This window comes from Ammodytes marinus (genome assembly GCF_949987685.1).
Source record: "Ammodytes marinus genome assembly, chromosome: 20".
Taxonomy (NCBI): Eukaryota; Metazoa; Chordata; class Actinopteri; order Uranoscopiformes; family Ammodytidae; genus Ammodytes; species Ammodytes marinus.
In genome coordinates, this window is record NC_137224.1 from 19110392 (window position 1) to 19129798 (window position 19407).

Genomic DNA, 19407 nt, shown 5'->3' on the forward strand with positions numbered 1-19407 from the left:
GAGGGTGGGAAGTGGAACTGCAGGTTACTTTTTAGATTTGCAGGATAGTTTTCCCCCAATAAGGTTTGTCATTCGGAATGGTAGATCTACTTTAAAAATAGGAAATAAGGTGTGCAACTTACAATGAAAAAAAACTCACTGTGAAAAAAAAGGGTGCTGAATCCTACACAAGCACAAATGTTGAACTGAAGGGGAGGACAGCACTCCAAGTTTACTAGGCTACTTTATTTAGTTGCCACATAGACGATTTGGGCCAGATGCCTTTCCTCAGTTTGTGATGCATTGCCATTACACTGTGTCTGGCCCAAAACGTCTGTGTGGCAACTAAGTAAAGGCCTACATTTAGAACAGTAATTAGGCTATCTTAAATCACTATAAATATTGTGAAACAAAAATAAATTATTTGTGACAGAATTTGTAAAAAAAAAAAAAAAGAATAGGCCTATCCTGTGTCGAACAAGAATCAGAATTAAATAATTTTCTAAGAATAAGCTATAGGCCTAATACTTTTTTCAAGGTCAGTTTTGCTGCACTAATGCTATAAAAATGCACGGTCTGCTTAAATATCTCATAATTAGTCTTTATCTGGTTGGGGTTGTCAGCTATAGAGCGGATATAGCTTTTATTTGACAGTAATTCCCGGACGTGCTTTATCTAATTTTCTGTAACTTACTGCAGGGGCTCTTTGGGTTTGTGCGGGGTTTGGGGGCGGAGCGTGCTCGGTTGGTAGAGGAGGAGACAAGAAGAAGCCGAGGTAACAGCGTACACGGACGGACCCCCTCGTTCGTCTTCTCTTCGGTTCTTTCCAAATGGCAACGATAGCGGACGACCAGCGGGAACCGGCGGACGTCTCTGCCCTGTCGCCGCACCACGGCTGCCCCCACCACAACAACAGTAACAGCAACAACAACAATAACAACAACAAAGACAGCGAGGCGGGAGAGAGCGCGACCACCGCGACCGAGCCCAGCGGGACGGCGTCCCACAGCCTCGGTAACGGCTCAGTCATTAACCCCTCTGGAGGGAACAACGGCAAGTGGGTCCGCCTGAACGTCGGCGGCACGGTGTTCCTCACGACGCGGCAGACCCTCCTCAAAGAGCAAACTTCGTTCCTTTACCGGCTGTGCCAACAGCAGGACCTGCACTCTGACACGGTGAGTCCGGCCAGGGCACCGCAATCATTCACGATGAACGTGACTTCACAACAGGCGAAAACAAGCCTAATTATTACTTTGTTATAACCGGGGTTAAAGTGTCACACTACACTTAGGCCTAAATGAGTTGGCCTAAACATTGACCTTCTCCATTAACGACTTCTATTAATATTTCTATAGGCATTAACATTTCCTTAGTTATTTTGATAGCAAACATTTAATTAGGCTATTTAAACCATTCAATAATCACAATGTTCAGCTCTTTCAGCACACTTTTAAACACATTTCAACATGTTTCAATCTTTTAAACTATTTGAAATATTCATCTTTTTAACAAATTATTTTTAGATTTACTTACAACTGGCCTATTAAGCTGGCAGTGGCCTAACTGGTTATTGGGCATGTGCCACTAATATTACCCACTGGCGGTTTTATGTGGTGGCAAAGCTGGTAAAAACCTCATTAACGTTTAATAACATTCCTGCAGTGACTCATGCTCTCAGTAGGGAGTTTACATTAGTTACCCTGTGATAGGGTCTAATACTGTTAAACCCTCATAGCTGGTTAGAGTTTGGCTTGATGTGCAGCCTACTTGTTATGTTGTAGCATGTATCCCTGCAAAACATTTCATCAGTGAGTTATCTTGACAGGCAATGCTTTGGTATCGACATCATCGCAAATGAGGGTCACCCCCCCCCCCCCTCCCCTCCCTCAATTGATCTCTTGAGTATAAAAAAATGAAATGTTGACAAAAGGGTTTGGCTAGATATGGGAGCAGGTCATGGCATGAATGAAGTCTTGGCCTGGTTGAGTGAAAGTCACCAATACATCCAAAAGAGACTGAATTTTAAGATAATAATTAAGGAACAAATGTCTTATAATATACAGTACATGTGTTATTTGTGGGACATTCCCAGAACCTATAACTACAACTTGGTTCTTCTCCGGAAATGCACGCCTACATGCTCCAGAGACTATAGAGTTGTCCAATGACCAACTGATGTCTTATATGTGCAGTATGAAGCTCTCCCACTCTCTATCTATCTATCTATCTGTGTGTGTGTGTGTGTGTGTGTGTGTGTGTGTGTGTGTGTGTGTCGGCATCATGTTGTGGTGTGAGTGTAGCCTGGGTCAGATGGGTGAACACGTGCCTCCTCTTCTGCAGGGAGCCGCACAGTCGGTAGCTGTACAGCTGGCTTCTTATAGGGGGAGAGATAGAGAAACGTATTGTGTGTTTCTCAGTCACATGTATACTGTACGCACTGAAGGGGCTGCAAAGACTTATGAATGATGCAGATGTCTGTTATATTGGGGGCTTTGATATGCACGTGTGTGATGGATAGAGGAGCAGGTAGGTAGGTACTAGGTAGGGTCTTCTTCAGGGCCTAGAGTCTGCTGTAAGTCAACCCAGTCGCTGTGAAAAAAAACCTCTTATTTTCAAAGTGCCTGCTCTGTGCTCTTATTTAGCAACTGTAAGAACATTAGCATTAGAAGGAGATACTATGGATAATGTCCAATCCCAGGTCATTTTATGCCACGAGATATCAGTATATTTGTTGTCTTGACCATACAGTATACGTACACTTTTATAACATAGCGTTTAGGACTCAGTAGGAGCATGCAGGAAAATAAGTTATTTTTATGCAACAATGGAAAAAGTTCACTTGTTTCAGCTTCTCAGATGTGAATACTTTCTGTTTTTCTCACTCTTCTTTCTTAAATGGTAAACTGTATATTTTTGGGGGGTTTTGACTAAAAGTCACAATAGGCTATAAATAAGACTGGATTAAAAACAGAATGATGCTAATGCTAAATTAAAATGCAAAATCAGCCCAATCCTTATCGTCTCATGATTGGCTTCACCACAAGCTTTCTATTTGATCCAGTGGAGGGTTTCAAGCAGTGTCTCGTAGCTTCAGCTTGCAGAATAACAACAACAGAACCAAGTCTTCCTTCAGCTAGAGCCACTTGACTGAGAGAACAACCAGCTAAAGTTGGAGCTGGGAGTTTTTTCTTTGCCCTGACAGCAGCGATGAATGTTCTTCTGCTGCAGCGTCAGGCTCTGTGGAAAAGAATATTCCCATGTGACCTTCAGCTGGGACCTGACAGGAGCTCCCTCTGCACTGCCTCACGACACACAGCCACACACAGACTCTCTCTCTCTCTCTGTCTCACGCAGTAGCATGCACTAAAACACACACTTACACCAATTTCCTTCTATCCCTTCCCTCGTCGCCTCTCTTTCTGTCCCTGTCACACTGTCCTCCCCTCGGCCTAGCTCGGAGCGGCTGACACACTGTGACAAGCTTATCGTACCGTTAGTCCTTCCTCCCCGTCTTTTTCTGCTCTTTATCACAAACTCTTAAATCTCCAGAGACACGCTGAGACTTTAATTTTAGGTTGTTTTCCATCGATCCATCCAACATGCTGTGGTCTGAGAGTACAGGACCGGAGCTGTAGACTGTAGGCTCTGAAACCCCCCCCGTGACCTTTGAATGTAATGGTGGTGGACCTTTTTGTTATGCATCTTAACGCAGCCAGTATTTAGTTATTATTATACATTAAAGGTCACCTATTAAGCAAAATGCACTTTTTCATGTTTCTCAACATTAATGAGAGTCCCCCGATGTGACTAGAGACTCCCAAAGTATGAGAAAGAACAACCCTCCATCTTTCTCTCCACTGCCGCCTTTTTGGAAATCTGTGTTCAAAAACCCCAGTCAGATTTCTCACTTATGGGGCCAGTTTCACAGACATGGATTAAGCCCTAGTCCTGGACAAAATGGAATTTTGAATGGAGTTTGTCCATTGAAAGTACAATTTAGTCCAGAACTAGGCTTAATCCATGTCTGCGAAACCGGCCCATGATGTCATAAGTGGGGCTTAAAGAGACATGCTCTTAAACGGAGCGATTTTTAACCTGAAAGTGATTTTACCTTTTTTAATAGATGCGAGACATGCTTCAGATTATTGTAAAGTGGTCGCTTATCGATCCATTAGATATGTATCGTCTGTTGTTTTTTCTTAACGGCTGTTGTTTCATTTTAATTTGTTCCTATGTATACTTTTGCAATTATGTAAATTGTTACGGACAAAAGGAAAGGTTCCTTTGTGTTATTAATTCAAGACGATGGGGGAAAATACTGTATGTATGATGTATGCAGAGCTGCACTCCAGTAGCCAAAGGAAACATGTGCTTTGGTTAGATAATCACTATGGTGGTTATTAATTCTGCTGTAAGGCACAAGAATGATTGCGTCGGAAATGTGAAATCACAAGGAAAAGGTGTTTAGATTCAGCGGTTCTAGCCTCATGATGAATACCAACTATGTTTCTTAAGATCCATACCACCCGCTGTATATTTACCAGCTGTGAATGCACACAAGCATCACTAACAATGCAGATCTGGTTAGCTAGGGAAAATGTTCTTGATTCAATTAGAAACAAAGGATCAACAAAAGAGCTGTTGTTGCTTTGGAGTAAATAGATCAATGGAGCAGATGCAGTGTGGCCTACCACCTCTGCTGTCAATCACTTTTCACAACGTTCTCTGTGATCTACAATCAAGCAATACATCTAACACACTGAAAGATCCAGTCCCAAAACGAGGTCTGGAGAAGTATGAAGAGCATATGGAATCTCTCTCTCTCTCTCTCTCTCTCTCTTTATTAGAGCTGCCTTACCCAGCAGACACCGGGCTCAAAGCAGACTCTGCCTGCGTTGTTTGGTACACACACAGCAGTAATCTGGAGTTGAATCCCTCAGGGGGAGAAGTTCAGTCCTTGTGTTGTCTCCCTCAGGGGAGGCTGATTCTTATCCTGGCTGTATTCCCCCCCCCCCCCCTCTAATGGACTGAAGTTGTTTCTGCCCCGGGCTTCTTGACTGCTTTTAAACCCACAAACACTCAGACTGTCTGTCTGTGTGTGACTCTTTTAATGAGCTTAGCATCACTTCATCTGCCCTGCCCCCCCCCCCCGTCCCACCTCGCCAAACCCAGTGCTATCATTAATACATCCCAAGCTGAGCTGTCTGAGCCAATTGCATTATGCACCTAAGACTCAGCTTTGATGATGCTAGATGATGTTGGCTCACAGGTGTTATAAGGCGGTCAGTTGCAGACTACAACCTGAACCACGTAATCTCATTAGCAGTGTTTTGATTCATAATGAAAAATACCTTGGGGATGGCACAGGTGGGATTGGTGGCCTGATGGCATAACGTGGGTCGAGCGTTCTCAGATGTTTTATTTCACTTTGGATTCCACCACATGCCTGGGCTCGCCTTATTATTTTATCCGCGCCGTGAAATGAACACGAGATGTCTAATCAAAACTAGAGCCAAGAATTTCATTTGGATCAACAGTTCAGAGTTGTTTGAACTTGTCTCTTTTCTTCCATCAGCATTATGCAAATAAGACCTTGTTTGGTATTAAGTCAGAAGCCACAGCTGAAATTCACTAACATTTATTTGGAAAAAAACTAGGGTTGCAACTATGGTGAAAAATCCACTTTATATGCTTTTAAATATGTGGTTGCTATTTTGGAAAGGTTTGCAGGGAATTCTTTTTTACACATAGATTGCAGATCTAGATAAACAGAAATACATTGACAAGCCCTTCCTCACAGTTTTTCCAGGGCAATGTCCAAATAGAGCGTTTGTTTTTCTGTTGCGAGGATGTCCGAGTGAACTTTAACCCAGAAAAGCTGTTTTCGTTCTCCCAGTGCAGAGCTGAAGCACATGAAACCCAATGTATATATAAGCGTGGAGCTGCTGCGATGCCTCCTACATCAAACATGTCACCAGCGCTGAGAAGGCGGCTGTACGGCCAATTACCATCTGTGATCTGTACTAGGCCCTAATTAGAAAACCCCACTGTGATTTCATATTATAACAATATACTTGCCCTCAAATGTGTTTGTGTGTGCTTTTCACATTTTCACTAAAGCCAAGCAGTAGGCCTTGTGTGTGTGTGTGTGTAGTGTATGTACATGTATTTTGAGAAATGAACAGGGAGGGGTGTGTGTGTGTGTGCGTGTGTGTGTGTGTGTGTGCGTGTGTGTGTGTGTGTGTGTGCAGATTTGAGAGCGCGTAAACAGGGCTCTGACACATTGAGGAATCTTTCTGCCAGTGTTGTCATGCCCACACTGTCAAGTCAAGTCAAGATGAGGCGTCGGTCTCTGCTGCAGCTCCTCCGCTGGTTTTGGACTGTGTGTGTGTGTGTGTGTGTGTGTGTGTGCGCGCGCGCGCGCGTGGGTGCATCTGTCTATACTGTGCTGTGCTGCAGTCACAGACCCACCCACACTCTAATCACTGTGATTTTCAGTGCTGTGTCTACAAGCTGTCCCCTATACTCCATCCTATCCGTCTCCATCTCTTCCTCAATGTCCCTCTCCTTGATGTCTCTAAGTGTTGTATGACCTTCACTTCTATGGAAAGCTTATTTGTCACACTCTTCTCCAAAGGTATTTGTCTCCCCGCTGTCTTTACCTGGCTGTCTCTTGGTTTGTCTTTTTCGCCACTTATCCGTCCCTCATCTAGGTGCAATAGCATCCTGCTTTACAATCTGTCTATTTGTGTGTGTGTGTGTGTGTGTGTGTGTGTGTGTGTGTGTGTGTGTGTGTGTGTGTGTGTGTGTGTGTTTGTACTAGGTGTCCTCCTCCACTGTATTCTATTCATGTCTCACATTGGGAACGGCTCATCAGATGCTCCTGTCACGCAACACCGGCAATGATGTGCAGAGTGCTACTCCTCATATGAATTGGGTTGGCAGCAAACCATTTGGCATTTCCAAGTGTTTCTGCTACCAGAAAGTCCTCATTGTCCTGACTCCTGCCTGTCTGACTGCGCATCTGTTTTGGGAATACTTCTCTTTCTAGTCTGTCACACTGGAGAACATGTGGCCTATGAGCTTATCATATTAGATGATGATGAGATATGTACTAGGGGTGTGAACGTTTACAAAAATGTCTAACCGTGTACACGACGGAATTTTTTTCGTGTACACGGTTAACCGTGACGTCATTGTCCTCGTGCGCCCGCCGTCCTGTAGGCGAGCGCACACACACACATACGCGTTTGCCTTCATGTGCGCCGTCATTATCGCGCTTCATTAATTTCCTGATTAATATAGCCTATCGCTTTCTACATGTCCACGTTTATGCAGGTTGAACAGGTGTTATAAAGTTCGGGCTACTTACGCGCGTAGTTCACGTCAACCAGGTAACTTTAATCTTTAGGTTATCTTTTATCACTCTTCCGTGGCTGTGAGTCGAGCCCGAGAACGGCGCCTCCCCGTGTGTGTGTGTGCGTGTGTTTGCGATTATACACACACTCACACACACACACACGCCGAGGGACAGACAGATAGGGCAGACTAGCTTTTATCCTCCCCAAGTAGTTCATTAGTGATGTAAAATCAATAAATGCGTGTCTCCAGAACATATTTAAAAACTTTGAAAAAAAGAACATTTAAAATTTGAAGATTTTTTTTTTAAACGGTTTTCGTTTATTGATTTTTCCTAAACGGTTATGGTTTACTAAACGGTTACTCGTGTACACGTGTACACGTGCACACCCCTAATATGTACTGTATATGATGGCTGGTCATAGCCCCTCCAGCATGAGTTGCACCAGCTATTTGGTAATCCTGAAGTTTCCTGTGAATTTCCCCTAAAGAAGAAAAAGTAAGTCCATTATATTTGATCCATCCCACCTGGAAAATCTCCGGCTGTTCAAAGTACTAGTTGCCCTTCTGCTTTTACCCTTACAGTTCGACAGAGAAAACTGGCCTCATATTCTCATGACTGAACTGTATGCTGCTGGCTGCTTACCAGCTTGTTTGTGTACAGTCAGTTGAAGTTGTCCTTTTACCCTCGAACCAGGGAAGGAGCTGATAATATTGTAGTAAACAAACAAGTATTTAAAGCAGCACTTCACTCTGATCGGGTCAAAAACACCACCAGACTGCTCCTAGAATGTCTGATTCATTGGCAGTATAGTTTAGATCTTTAACAAAGTGCAAATGTTTGGACTGGAATCTTTTGAGGATCTGAGAATCTGCGTAATAATAAAGGACTGTACAAGATGCTGCTGGAGGCTAAGGTCGTCAGTTGACGCCTCAGCAAACAGCCACGAAAAGAATCAGTCATGTGGATAGATCAGGTTCTCTTTATCAAGCTCAACCACTTCTTCTGCCATGATTTGACTCTATGTCTAATCTGTCATGTGTTTTTAGCTGGGTAAAGCAACACACATTTTAGTGGCCTTCAGTTTTTTTAAGTGTGTAAACTGTCCACCCTCCATTGACCTTTATTTGAAAGGACTATTTTAGTTTGGTTTTAGACATGTCGGCGTCAACTGGTGAAAGGGGAACTTTTGAATTTGTCGGACTTACAGTAGCAGTCTTAAATGAGTCTAGAGGGGGTTTCTTAGCAGAAGAGCAACTTCCTTCCCTCTGCTTGAGTCTCCTAAAGGCCTGGATGGACTTCTCCCGCAGCGTGTCTTCTGTGAATTCAACTCTTAATGTGCACTCTGCTACCAGCGCTCATCACGAGTACAGTAGGAGCAGGGGGAGGATGCGTGTGTATGTTGGAGGGCCAGTAGTCACGAAATAAAAATCCAAGCAGTCATGGCTGAAGTAGCCCGGAGGTGGGAGAGAAGCACGCTGTCCACACACATGAGATAACAAACTCACCAACCAAGCAGTCATGTCTGTGTCCAAAATGCAAAAAGGCTGCTGGAAGACTTTTATTTTGGAGACCACTGCAATGCAACTGGAATACTACATCCGCTCTGGACTGCCAGTAATGCCTACACAAGGGTTAAAAATAGCATACCAGGATGTTGTTCTCCAGCCAGTGAGCGAGTGGGTCTAAAAATACTCAAGATATCACAGAAGATAACCATTGCTCAGGGAAAGACAACAAAAGTGGTGAAATTCATATTTGAAACATACTTGATTATTACTTGAAAACTGAAAATAGCACATTGAACTACACGTGATCAGTGCCAAGGTACAACATACACAGCTCGTAATACAATAACATAGCACCGAATACCACCCAGGTTCAGGTAAACAGAAACCCGCCATGCTTCATGAGTTTTATTGCAGCCGTGTAAATACACACAGGTAACGATGTCATGATGGAATAATGGACTGCTTTTTATTCTTTCTTTCTGATCCTCTGGAGCAGGATGATTCAGGGGCCTATGTGATCGACAGAGACCCCACCTACTTCGGCCCCATCCTCAACTACTTGCGGCACGGCAAACTGGTCTACAACAAGGAGCTGGCCGAAGAAGGTTTGTGATATTCTATGAGTCTACTCAAATAGGTCCTCTGTCATGAGTTTGCTTCATTTTTTGGGGCTGGTGGAAATGAGTTAATGCCTAGAAAATACCCATGTGCCTAGCTAGTGCGTGATGGAACGTCATTTACAATTAGCACTAGAATTCTTCAGTTTAGCAAATGCGAATAGAAATGCATATAATTGAATATATCCCATTATAATACATTGTTGGATAAACGGTTAACTGGTCAGTTCAAAGTAAGGGATACATGGTTGAAATTGTCTTTGTATGTAAAAATGACTTGACTTGTTATCATTATTAATATTTAAGTGACAGCCCTATATCGCTGCAATGTGCACACAGGCGCTGAGTTGTGTGTTGGTTTTGTTTTCAAGGTGTCCTGGAGGAGGCGGAGTTTTACAACATCACACCACTGATCAAACTGATCAAGGAGAGGATCGTGGAGAGGGACTCTAAAGCCACACAGGTAAACACACACTTTACTCTGCTCTTAACAACACATATCTCCTAAGTCTTTTCAATCAAACTACTAGCATTTCATCTTTCACTTACATTAAAGATTTTCATTTATGTGTTGGGAAGTAACAATGAAATGTAATTTACCTCCACAATGCATCATGGGATATCGTTCTCCTTGAGGTACTCCTAGTACTTCAGTTTCTGATTTATTAAGTGTGAATATGAATACACATTAATAAATGCACCTTATTGCATATACTGTATAGCAGTCATAATTTGCACAGTCATACGGTATAATCCAGCCATGATGGTGGTGGTGTAAGTACAAGGCCTTTAAGTCATTTGACTCTTTTTCAGCGATTTCATCCCTGTGTGCTTCTCTTCAGAGAGCAGTGCTGTACGTCAGGCCACTCTCTCTTTCATTCTTCTCTTTTCTCTGGATGGATGCACGCACTCTTACATAATCCCTCTGCCATACCAAACATACACCCACTCTCCCTGCTCTTTACTGTACTGCTGCAGCTACTGCCTGGGGTTAAAACACATGAGAACAGAAGCATTGGCTCTGTAGCTAGCCCACACAACTACATCATTTCCCCCCTTTACATGTCGTGTCACAGAGGTTGGGTCATGGCTTATTTATATGTTTGTAAGTGACCTAAGATCAGCCTTGTTAAGGTTCATTTAACAAATGGTATCTGGTCATGCTATGAGATTTTGTGGACCTGCTGTTGGGATACAGTATAGCTCACATAAAAATTAAATTAAATACATTTTCATAATTAGTTTTGTTCTGTGAGTAAACCATTCAAATGTTCATGTCATTGTTTTGTAGTTAACAGCACTGACATAGTACACAACATTTATGAACTTCAATACCAACATCAATCTAAAAGCAGTTCCGCTTCTTCTCTTCGTTCATTTCTCTCTTAAAAGATGTTTGTACCTTTTCTCTTCCAGCAGTGCCTGCCTCCCTCCTCAACCCTCCTCTGCTCTCTCTCTCTCTCCCCAGCAGGTGCCCCCCAAACATGTGTACCGGGTGTTGCAGTGCCAGGAGGAGGAGCTGACCCAGATGGTCTCCACCATGTCGGACGGCTGGAAGTTTGAGCAGGTCAGCGTGCGCGCCTGCAGAAAGCCCCGCACCGGACTGCTCTGGACTGTGGGTTGGACTCACGCTGCTGCTGACCCTTACAATCTTGACCCCCTTTGGCCCCCCGCCCTGCCCTCTGCACTCCCACAGATATGTTTAGGAAAGCACAGGTCGCACTAGTCTGTCACGTCTAGATCTGGATGTATTGATCAGAAGTGGGACTAATCAAGTGGGTCAATGTATGCTGACATTTTGATTAACAGATAGTGCCCAACAAGTCTAACCTTAAAGATACCTTCCTCCCCATATCCTGCCATGGTACTAAGAGTGGTAGAAGGGGGCAGCCTGTGATTATTATATAAATAATGTTGGAGGACCAACTGATTTTAGACAATCACATGTCCACGTTGTGTTTGTTACCTCTTGTAGAAATGACAGGAATTAGATGTTCTAATTGTGAGCAAACAAAAATCAAATACATCCCAAAATGATAAGTCGGTTTAATGCGTTTTATGTTGTAGATGCATGGACATCATTTTGCATGTCTGAGCTAACAGTCAACAGGGGACTTTACCATAACTCCAATATACTGTATGTATTAATTTATTCTTTTCTCTGTCGCCGTTATCTCTTGTTGGTAAAGGCCAGGTCTTAGTTTATTGGTGCCCTCTTTAATGCTGACACCTTACTTAACACTCATGGAGCTTTTTAATTGGTCAGCCGATCCACGCTGCAGCGTAGAAATCAAATCTAGAAGCCACCCCACCTTTCCCACTGCTTTGCCACCATCCTCCACTGCATGCTGCTCCGCCATGATTTTCACACAGTGTTCCGCAGAAGCTGACCCCTACAGCTGTTTGCCACAAGTTAAAGGTGCTTCCAGTTGAGTCCACCGTCAAGTGTGTAACATCAGCCCCCCCCCCCGTCCCCCCCGCGGTCCCCCACTACTACCACCGCCATGCATGAGCATAAGAATCTTTCCCTGCTCGTAGAATGGGATCTCCTCAGTTGCTTTCTCTCTCTCTCTCTCTTTGCTTTTTGTTGTCTCTGCTGACATCTTTAATCCTTCCTGACCCCCACTCTGTCTCTCTCCCCCCTGTTTCTCTCTCCATGTCCGTCCTCTGATAGATGGTGAACATCGGCTCGTCGTACAGCTACGGTACAGAGGACCAGGCTGAGTTCCTGTGTGTGGTGTCCAAGGAGCTCCACACTCCAGGGTCCGGCCTGGGCACGGAGCAGAGCCACAAAACCAAGGTCAAACCTCTCGTCTAGTTTTCTCACAAGATGTTTGAAGTTTAAAGCCTCTGGAAAGCTGGCCTAAAATATGAAACATCCATACATGATATCAAAAGTTAAGTGTCTCAATAAGCATTTTACGAGAATGTGATTTAAAATAAATGCTCATAAATATTATAAAACTTAGTCAAAATAAACTGCTTTTTTTTACCGTCTAGAGTCTAGAGTCTAGACCGCTTGACAGGAATGTTTGGGCGTGGCCCTATCAAACAGTCTCCACGGCAATGATCATTGTTTTGATAGAGTGTTCGGGCAGAGAACTGCAGTGATTGGTTCAAAATACTAACTGTGTCATAAGATTCAGTGCATAGCCCGCCTCATCTCAACCAAATTTCATTAAAGTTTCAAACTTTAATGAAAAAAATCTTTTGATTTGGATTGATGAATATGCCTAACTCTTTGTAGATGCTTATTATCATGTACCCAGCTCCCCTAATGACATAGTTAGAAGGGTTTTGTGGATTTGGTTCTACAGGGGCTTTAAAGACTCGCTGTAGGATCTAGCTGCTAGGCTGTGTGTTCATGTGTGGTCTTGTTTATAAGTGTGTATAACACATGGGGGGTTATCCCCTCCCATTGAAGCTAGTGGGTTTTGATTCTGCACTCCCCACTGAAAACTGCAAATGTCACTCGCCTTCCAAATGTCATTCACAAAATCATTCGCTCCATTATTCACACTCTTCACTTTCCTGATATTATCAATCTCTCTCTCTCTCTCTCTCTCTCTCTCTCTCTCTCTCTCTCTCTATCACTCTGGTTTCTTTTCCTTTCTTATGGATATATAAACATATATCTGGCTGTTTTTATATGTACCTTTCAAATCCACACCGTCCACTCACTGACACTCATCAACATGTTCATTTTTTTTTGTTGTTGTTTTCTGTCTTTTTTTTTTTTTTTTTTTGCCGTCCATCTTGCTGAATGAAGCCGGCGGAGATGCAGGAAGAGGAGGAGGCCGCGAAGGAGGAGGAGGAGGAGGAGGAGGAGGAGGAGGGAGGGAGAGATACGGCACCAAATGAGTGGCTTAGAGAATGAGGGAGTCATGTTTCTGTGTTCCAAAGAGAGGTGGGAATGTGCCATAGATTGTGCTAGTGGGTAGACCTAGTAGATTCCTTGTGTGTGTGTGTGTGTGTGTGTGTGTGTGTGTGTGTGTGTGTGTTTACATGTGTATGATGTCTGCAGAGATCCCGGGCGTTTCATGGCACTACATTGAGTATGATTTAAAAAAATAAATAAAAGAGTATGTAAACAAAGGGGCCAACCATAGTAAGCAAAATGCCTGTTTGTATTAACACTGGATGTTTTTAGGACACACTGTACAGACAAGTAGTGGATTGTGAGGTGATATTCGCTGATTTTGACAAAAACGGTTCTCAAGAATTGCTGACTCTACCTTTTAATGACAAAAACTAATTATGTAATAGAACCAACATCTTTATCTTTAACATTAGCACCAACTTGATACATAACTACATGATAGTTTAGACATTGTCTCTTTAACTAGTCGCTTTCTGGCCCGATCACACACAACACGCTATTCAAGCTCAAGTGGGAACAGTGAGGCATAGAACACACTGGTCCAGTTATTTTGAGAAGCTCACTCTGGCAGAGGCGGTGGCATTGTCTTGTTTTTGGCCACGGGACGACCACAAAGTTGGCCCATTGCCAGTGAGCCACTTAGCAGCAGAGCTGAAGACTGTAGGTGGGTGTTGACAGACTTATTGATTTATCTTGATATTGCCAGCTGAGTAAGAAATAAAAAATCTCATCATCATTTCAGTCACAACCCCTCTGGTCGTGCTGCTGTCTACTGTTAATGAACCAGGCTGACCTGGAATCAAAGACCCACATCTAGTAAATAAAAAAGCTTCTCTGATGTAGCCAAGAGTAAAACATTTCTCAACCTTTTCCGACACGGTGGATTTTGTTAAAGAACGGTCACTTTCCCGGGCTGTTTGTCATGGTGACCAGTCCCCCCTGCCCCCCCCCCCCCCGATAATACGGTGTAAATATGGACATTTTCAGTCTGGCCTATTCCGACAGCGCAGCCCACTTATTGATCGAGCACTGTGTCTCTGTGTGCTCTCATTACCAATGCGGTGACACGAAATGCCTCTGACCTTTTCAGTAGTGTTAGATGTCCTTCTCAGTCTGTGTACATATTGTAAATACAGTCTCAATGCAGTCACACACACACACACATATTGAGACGCTCAGACATATAAAATGAAGTTAATATTAAACGGGCACAGATCTCAAGACATGAAATCAGTGGTTAAAAACATGGCTGTGTATGCGTTTGTTTTTCACAGCCATTATACATGTCAGTACACTCATTTTCAATCATTCTGTCAACATTGCCATCATCACACCACCATCCCAGTCAAACCGTAGCTTAGATTGAATGACTTGTTTACAGATGAAATTGCTACGGATCTGCAATGTCCTAATAGCTATTTTTCTTATATTTCACAGCTGTTCCAGATCCATGGGTCCCGGATGTAGAAATCACAAGAAATTAACTTATTACTCCCTATTATGACCCTCTCTACATTGTGTGTGTGTGTGTGTGTGTGTGTGTGTGTGTGTGTGTGTGTGTGTGTGTGTGCACGTACGTTGTGTCAATGGACAGTTATCAAAACAGATGTGTAGCATTGTCATCACTCAGTTCATTGACAAAATGCCAGTTACAAAGATGACTAAATCAGCAAAAAGCAAAACTAAATCTTACTGTCGAGTGCAGCAATATCTTAAAACATCGAACTGACTTTGTCAGTAAAAGTAGTGTGTGTGTGTGTGTGTGTGTGTGTGTGTGTGTGTGTGCGTGTGTGTGTGTGTGTGTGTGTGTGTGTGTGTGCGTGTGTGTGTGTGTGTGCGTGCAAACGATATATTGCCAAGGGCAGTAGTAGAGCTTAGTAAATAAAAACCAAAGATCCAGATGAAAGCTGGCCGATCCAAGGTGCTGAACCAAACTTCACCCAGTGAGGAGCTGTTGCTGTGTCACTATGATCTGATAAATGCTGCATGAGGATCACATGACGTCTGTGATGTGCAGCTTTGGAATACACACTTCTTAATGTTAAAACAAAATGGTGGCATTAATATTTGAATCAAAACAAACCTTAATATTTCAGAACTTTGCAGTTGTTCCCCAAACTTGGTACTTTAGACCACTGTTACCATACTCTTTAGCCTTATTTATAGATGAACTCATACGCTAGTCAGTAGGTCTTGGGAACTGGGTTGAGCGATGAGCATTCACTACTGATTTCTTAATTGTAGGTGTAGTTATTTGAAATCAGTGTGGCCATGGGTCGATGCTAGATTGATCCTATGTTTTAAAATGAACTTTTGCATTTAATAATCCTGCTTTAAATTGACGGATAAATTGGCTGGAGTTAGCAGACGCTGTTACAGAGACTGACAGAGCAGGGCAGAGGGCGGGAGGGAGGGAGATCAAAATAAGCTGGAGAGGCTGAGATAAGAGTGTGATGCATACTGTATGTCCCTTTTTGAATAACGATAGTCACCATGTCCTCTCTCATTGTGTTCGTTTGTTGGAATATGGAACAGCACTTCATACTGTCAACTCTCCCAGTGGACAGGTCTGCCGCAGTGCAGGTGTACTATTGCAAAGGAAGCAGTTAGTAAGATAACATGCAGTTTATTTATTTTTTGAACAGCCTTCATTGGCTACTTGAGAGAAACTGCACCACAGATCAAATGTGTATCCCCTGCACGTCCGTAGCACAACCCCTGTCTGTTGTTTGTACTCTGGTGTGTAGTAAAAATGAATTCATTTCTAGGTGTCAGTCATTAGATACACCTGCCACTTGGTTTGACTGTGAAAGTGCTGGGGACCTCTGGCGGTGTTGTTGCTGAAGGCTAGGAATAAACGGTTGTACGTAACTTACAAAGAACAGGGTGATCAGTTTTTATCCGCAGGTACACACATTAAGCCTAGAATATCTCTTCAATAGCCCAATGTCATGCCGTAGCGTATCAGACAATATATATCCAAATGAAATGTAAAATGGACACTAATGGAAACAGGGCCGGGCTTAGACTTGGAGGCATAATGAATAAAGTTCATCCTTCATGATCAGGGCCACACAAGCACAACGGAGAAGGAAGATAATAAAGGGTAACATATTAAGTCCTCACGGTTAGCTAGTCAGCACATACCAGTTCACCTTCCATATCAAAGTTAGCCATACTAGCCTACAGCGGTGCAGAAGAGAAGGTTAACATCATTTCAACTCCTCTAAGATAGAACGATGAATGACTGGAATATGTTCAAACATTTTTTGCTTCAGTTCTAAAGAGGAAAATCAAACCTGATAGGATGAATTCATGCTTGTTTTCTGTCTTTTTATGGAAATTGTTGACCAGAGGAAACATATACAATATCACTATACTTATCCTTTATAGTTGGTCATGATAGCTATTCTAAACTAACCATGGAAAACTGCAGTGTTTGGCTGTGCCCACTGAGGCTTACCTCAAGCAGAGAGATGCGGCCATAGTAAGCGTTGGCTGGACACCCCCGTCCATGCGGTGAAGCTCCTGTGACACAGTATGGAAACACAACATTACACTCTGGCTGTTTTGTACTGGCAATAAGCAGAGTTACAATGTGAGACAGACAATCCAGAATGAAGATTATGGTTGCCAATTCTTTTATATTATAAAAAAATATATATAAAATCTGAAGCAAATAGGCTGAAATTACAATATTGTGTGTATGTGTTTTTGTGTGTGTGTGCTTGCATTTGATCAAATGTGTCATCCATGTCAAGTGTAAAGTAGGAACTGATATCCTCACCTTCTAAGGTTCCTTGCAATACTGTATGAGGTGGATTAACAGAAATCGCTTAAAGTTAGAGTTAGTTAGGTGAGGATACTGAGGCTATTCATCAATAATCCTAACTGTTTATTCAGCTGTTTTCCCCTTGTGGCTCTTTTAACTTGGATCATTCGGTGCCTTGAGTTCAAGCAGCAAAACTGTCTAAAGCCAGACAACTCATTCACATGTGTAATTAATTTCATGCATTTTTTTTAAATAGTTTTGTGAATATTCTAGTCTAGGAATTGGTAGTGTAAAATCTCAGCGAGAGACCAGCTGTGGTATTTTGAGTACATTTCTTCCAGTGCAGATTTGGTCTGCGACTTTAATTTTGTAGAAGGTGTGAGATAAAGAAGGCGAGTGTGAGGTGAAGCCGTTCTTGTAGAAACTATTTTGTATAAAATGTCATGCCTTTTTTTATTATCGTTTTGTATGTTGGATTGTCTAATTTATTCTCAAGTAAAGAAAAAATCTATATTAAATGTCATACTAAGAACTTGGGCTTTGACATTTTTAAATTGGGGGGGGCTGGGGTATGGTTGGGGGTTATAGTGACTTTTGCGTTTTTTTTTTCTACTCGATGACTAGCTGTTTATTTTTGACAAACCTGGTGATCTTCCACACTATATAAACACATTCATCAGGTTGACTAAATAAGCTTCTTTTCAGTGTCTAATGAACAGACATTTCTACAAGAATAGAAGAGACATGTGAAATGATGAAAAGTGTGTCACCATTAGGTCAGTTTTATACACCTTTGTTTGCATGTCAAGTTACCTTGTTTGGTTCGCTGGATCCACACTTATTCATTTTTGTACACTACTCGTCACATCATTTCTGCTGTACAGTAGAGTGTGTATTCCACATAGTATTTGATGTGTATAGGTCTACATTGCAGTCCTCCATTATTATCAAAAAAACAAACTTGTCAGGCAGCTGTAGATAGAAACAACAATTTTTTATCTGATGCTGGACTTTTCTTTCCTCTGCTGTCCTTAGAGCCTCAGTGTCTGTGTACAGAAAAACGAACTGTGTGACACATGCATTGTAATGCCTCAACTTGCACAGGCTTCAAGAAACGCTGTGTTTTGATTTCACTTAGCTGTATTTTATCAGGACCTGAACATTTTTGAACAATAAAAAAAAAAGTGAGCTGTTTTCTTTTTGTATTATTTAATGTAAATGAATGTCACCATTCCAACAAAATAAATCTTTGTCATTTGGTTTAAAATACAGATTGGAAAATCTCGTTTTTTTTAGGGGGGGGGGGGAGTGGAGACTTTCCGAACCCATGACACGAACACATTGAGCCCAGAAGTCGGTTTACACTTGGTCCCTCTGAAATAACAAAGCGCCACTTATATACAGTTACAGAGAGTGCAGCAGTTCTCTCCAAAACCCATGTCACGTCAATCTCAGTACAGCACAGCAAGCGCTCCATTATTGGTGCAGCAGTGTATTTATCAAACAGCTAAAAGTGACACCTTGGACTGAAATAAAAGGCAAAAGTAAATATCCTCCTCTTTGCTTCAAACTGAACACTAAACAGAGGTGTTTATACATATTTTGGAGAGATTAAATAAGAATAAAACAATACAGAATCATGTTATTTTGGCCTATTATCTGAATTGGATTCATTAAGGATGTAACACCACTTTTTTTGTCATTTATAAACAAGAAAAAAGCCTGCATTGGTTTTGTTTTCAATCTTTTTTCCAATATGTGCTTTTTCCTTTACTGCCACAGTTTAATTGTTTTTGCTTGTTTGTGTTATTCCTCCATTTTAGCTCATGCCTATTATATATTATTCTATTATTTCATCACATGTATATATAATATATTAGATTGTTGAATACTTTATTTACATACTAAGGATTTCACACCAACAAAATTAAATTGAAAAAGATTTTGAAATCGTTTTTTTTTTGCAAGATAGAAAATATCTCTGGGTAAAATGCCATTGTGAACATGTTGCCCAGGGTCCTTTGAGCTCCACATGACACAGTTTACAGACCTACAGTAGCATTACATATAAGGACCCTGACGGGGAAGGGAAGGAAGGTCCATATTTTCAATAGCATTATTTGAATGTAGTCTGTATATGAAAGCTCCTCGTAGCCTCGGTTTAGCCTCAAATGAATGGAACTGATCAATACCAAACCAGCTCCCTGTTATCTTCACATCTCTGCTCGCTGTTACACTTTTTTTTCAGTTCAATAAGGAAGCACAGAAAGTGAGCAAAAATACAGAAA

At 42.1% G+C, this 19407-nt stretch overlaps 1 protein-coding gene across 4 annotated transcripts; it reads left to right on the forward strand.

Moving 5' to 3' along the window:
- The first annotated feature begins 748 nt into the window (after nucleotides 1-748).
- kctd17 (potassium channel tetramerization domain containing 17) lies at nucleotides 749-15034 on the forward strand. 4 transcript variants are annotated; one of them, XM_080049184.1, is made up of 7 exons: nucleotides 749-1154; nucleotides 9347-9455; nucleotides 9839-9930; nucleotides 10936-11082; nucleotides 12142-12267; nucleotides 13237-13374; nucleotides 14785-15034. In XM_080049184.1, exons 1-6 carry the CDS (start codon nucleotides 810-812, stop codon nucleotides 13342-13344), a joined length of 927 nt encoding a protein of 308 aa, XP_079905310.1. In that variant the 5' UTR covers nucleotides 749-809; the 3' UTR covers nucleotides 13345-13374; nucleotides 14785-15034. The 4 variants fall into 4 exon arrangements, with proteins under 4 accessions (XP_079905310.1, XP_079905312.1, XP_079905311.1 ...); XM_080049186.1 differs by having other exon boundaries at nucleotides 10936-11034; XM_080049185.1 differs by having other exon boundaries at nucleotides 10939-11082.
- Nucleotides 15035-19407: the final 4373 nt, after the last annotated feature.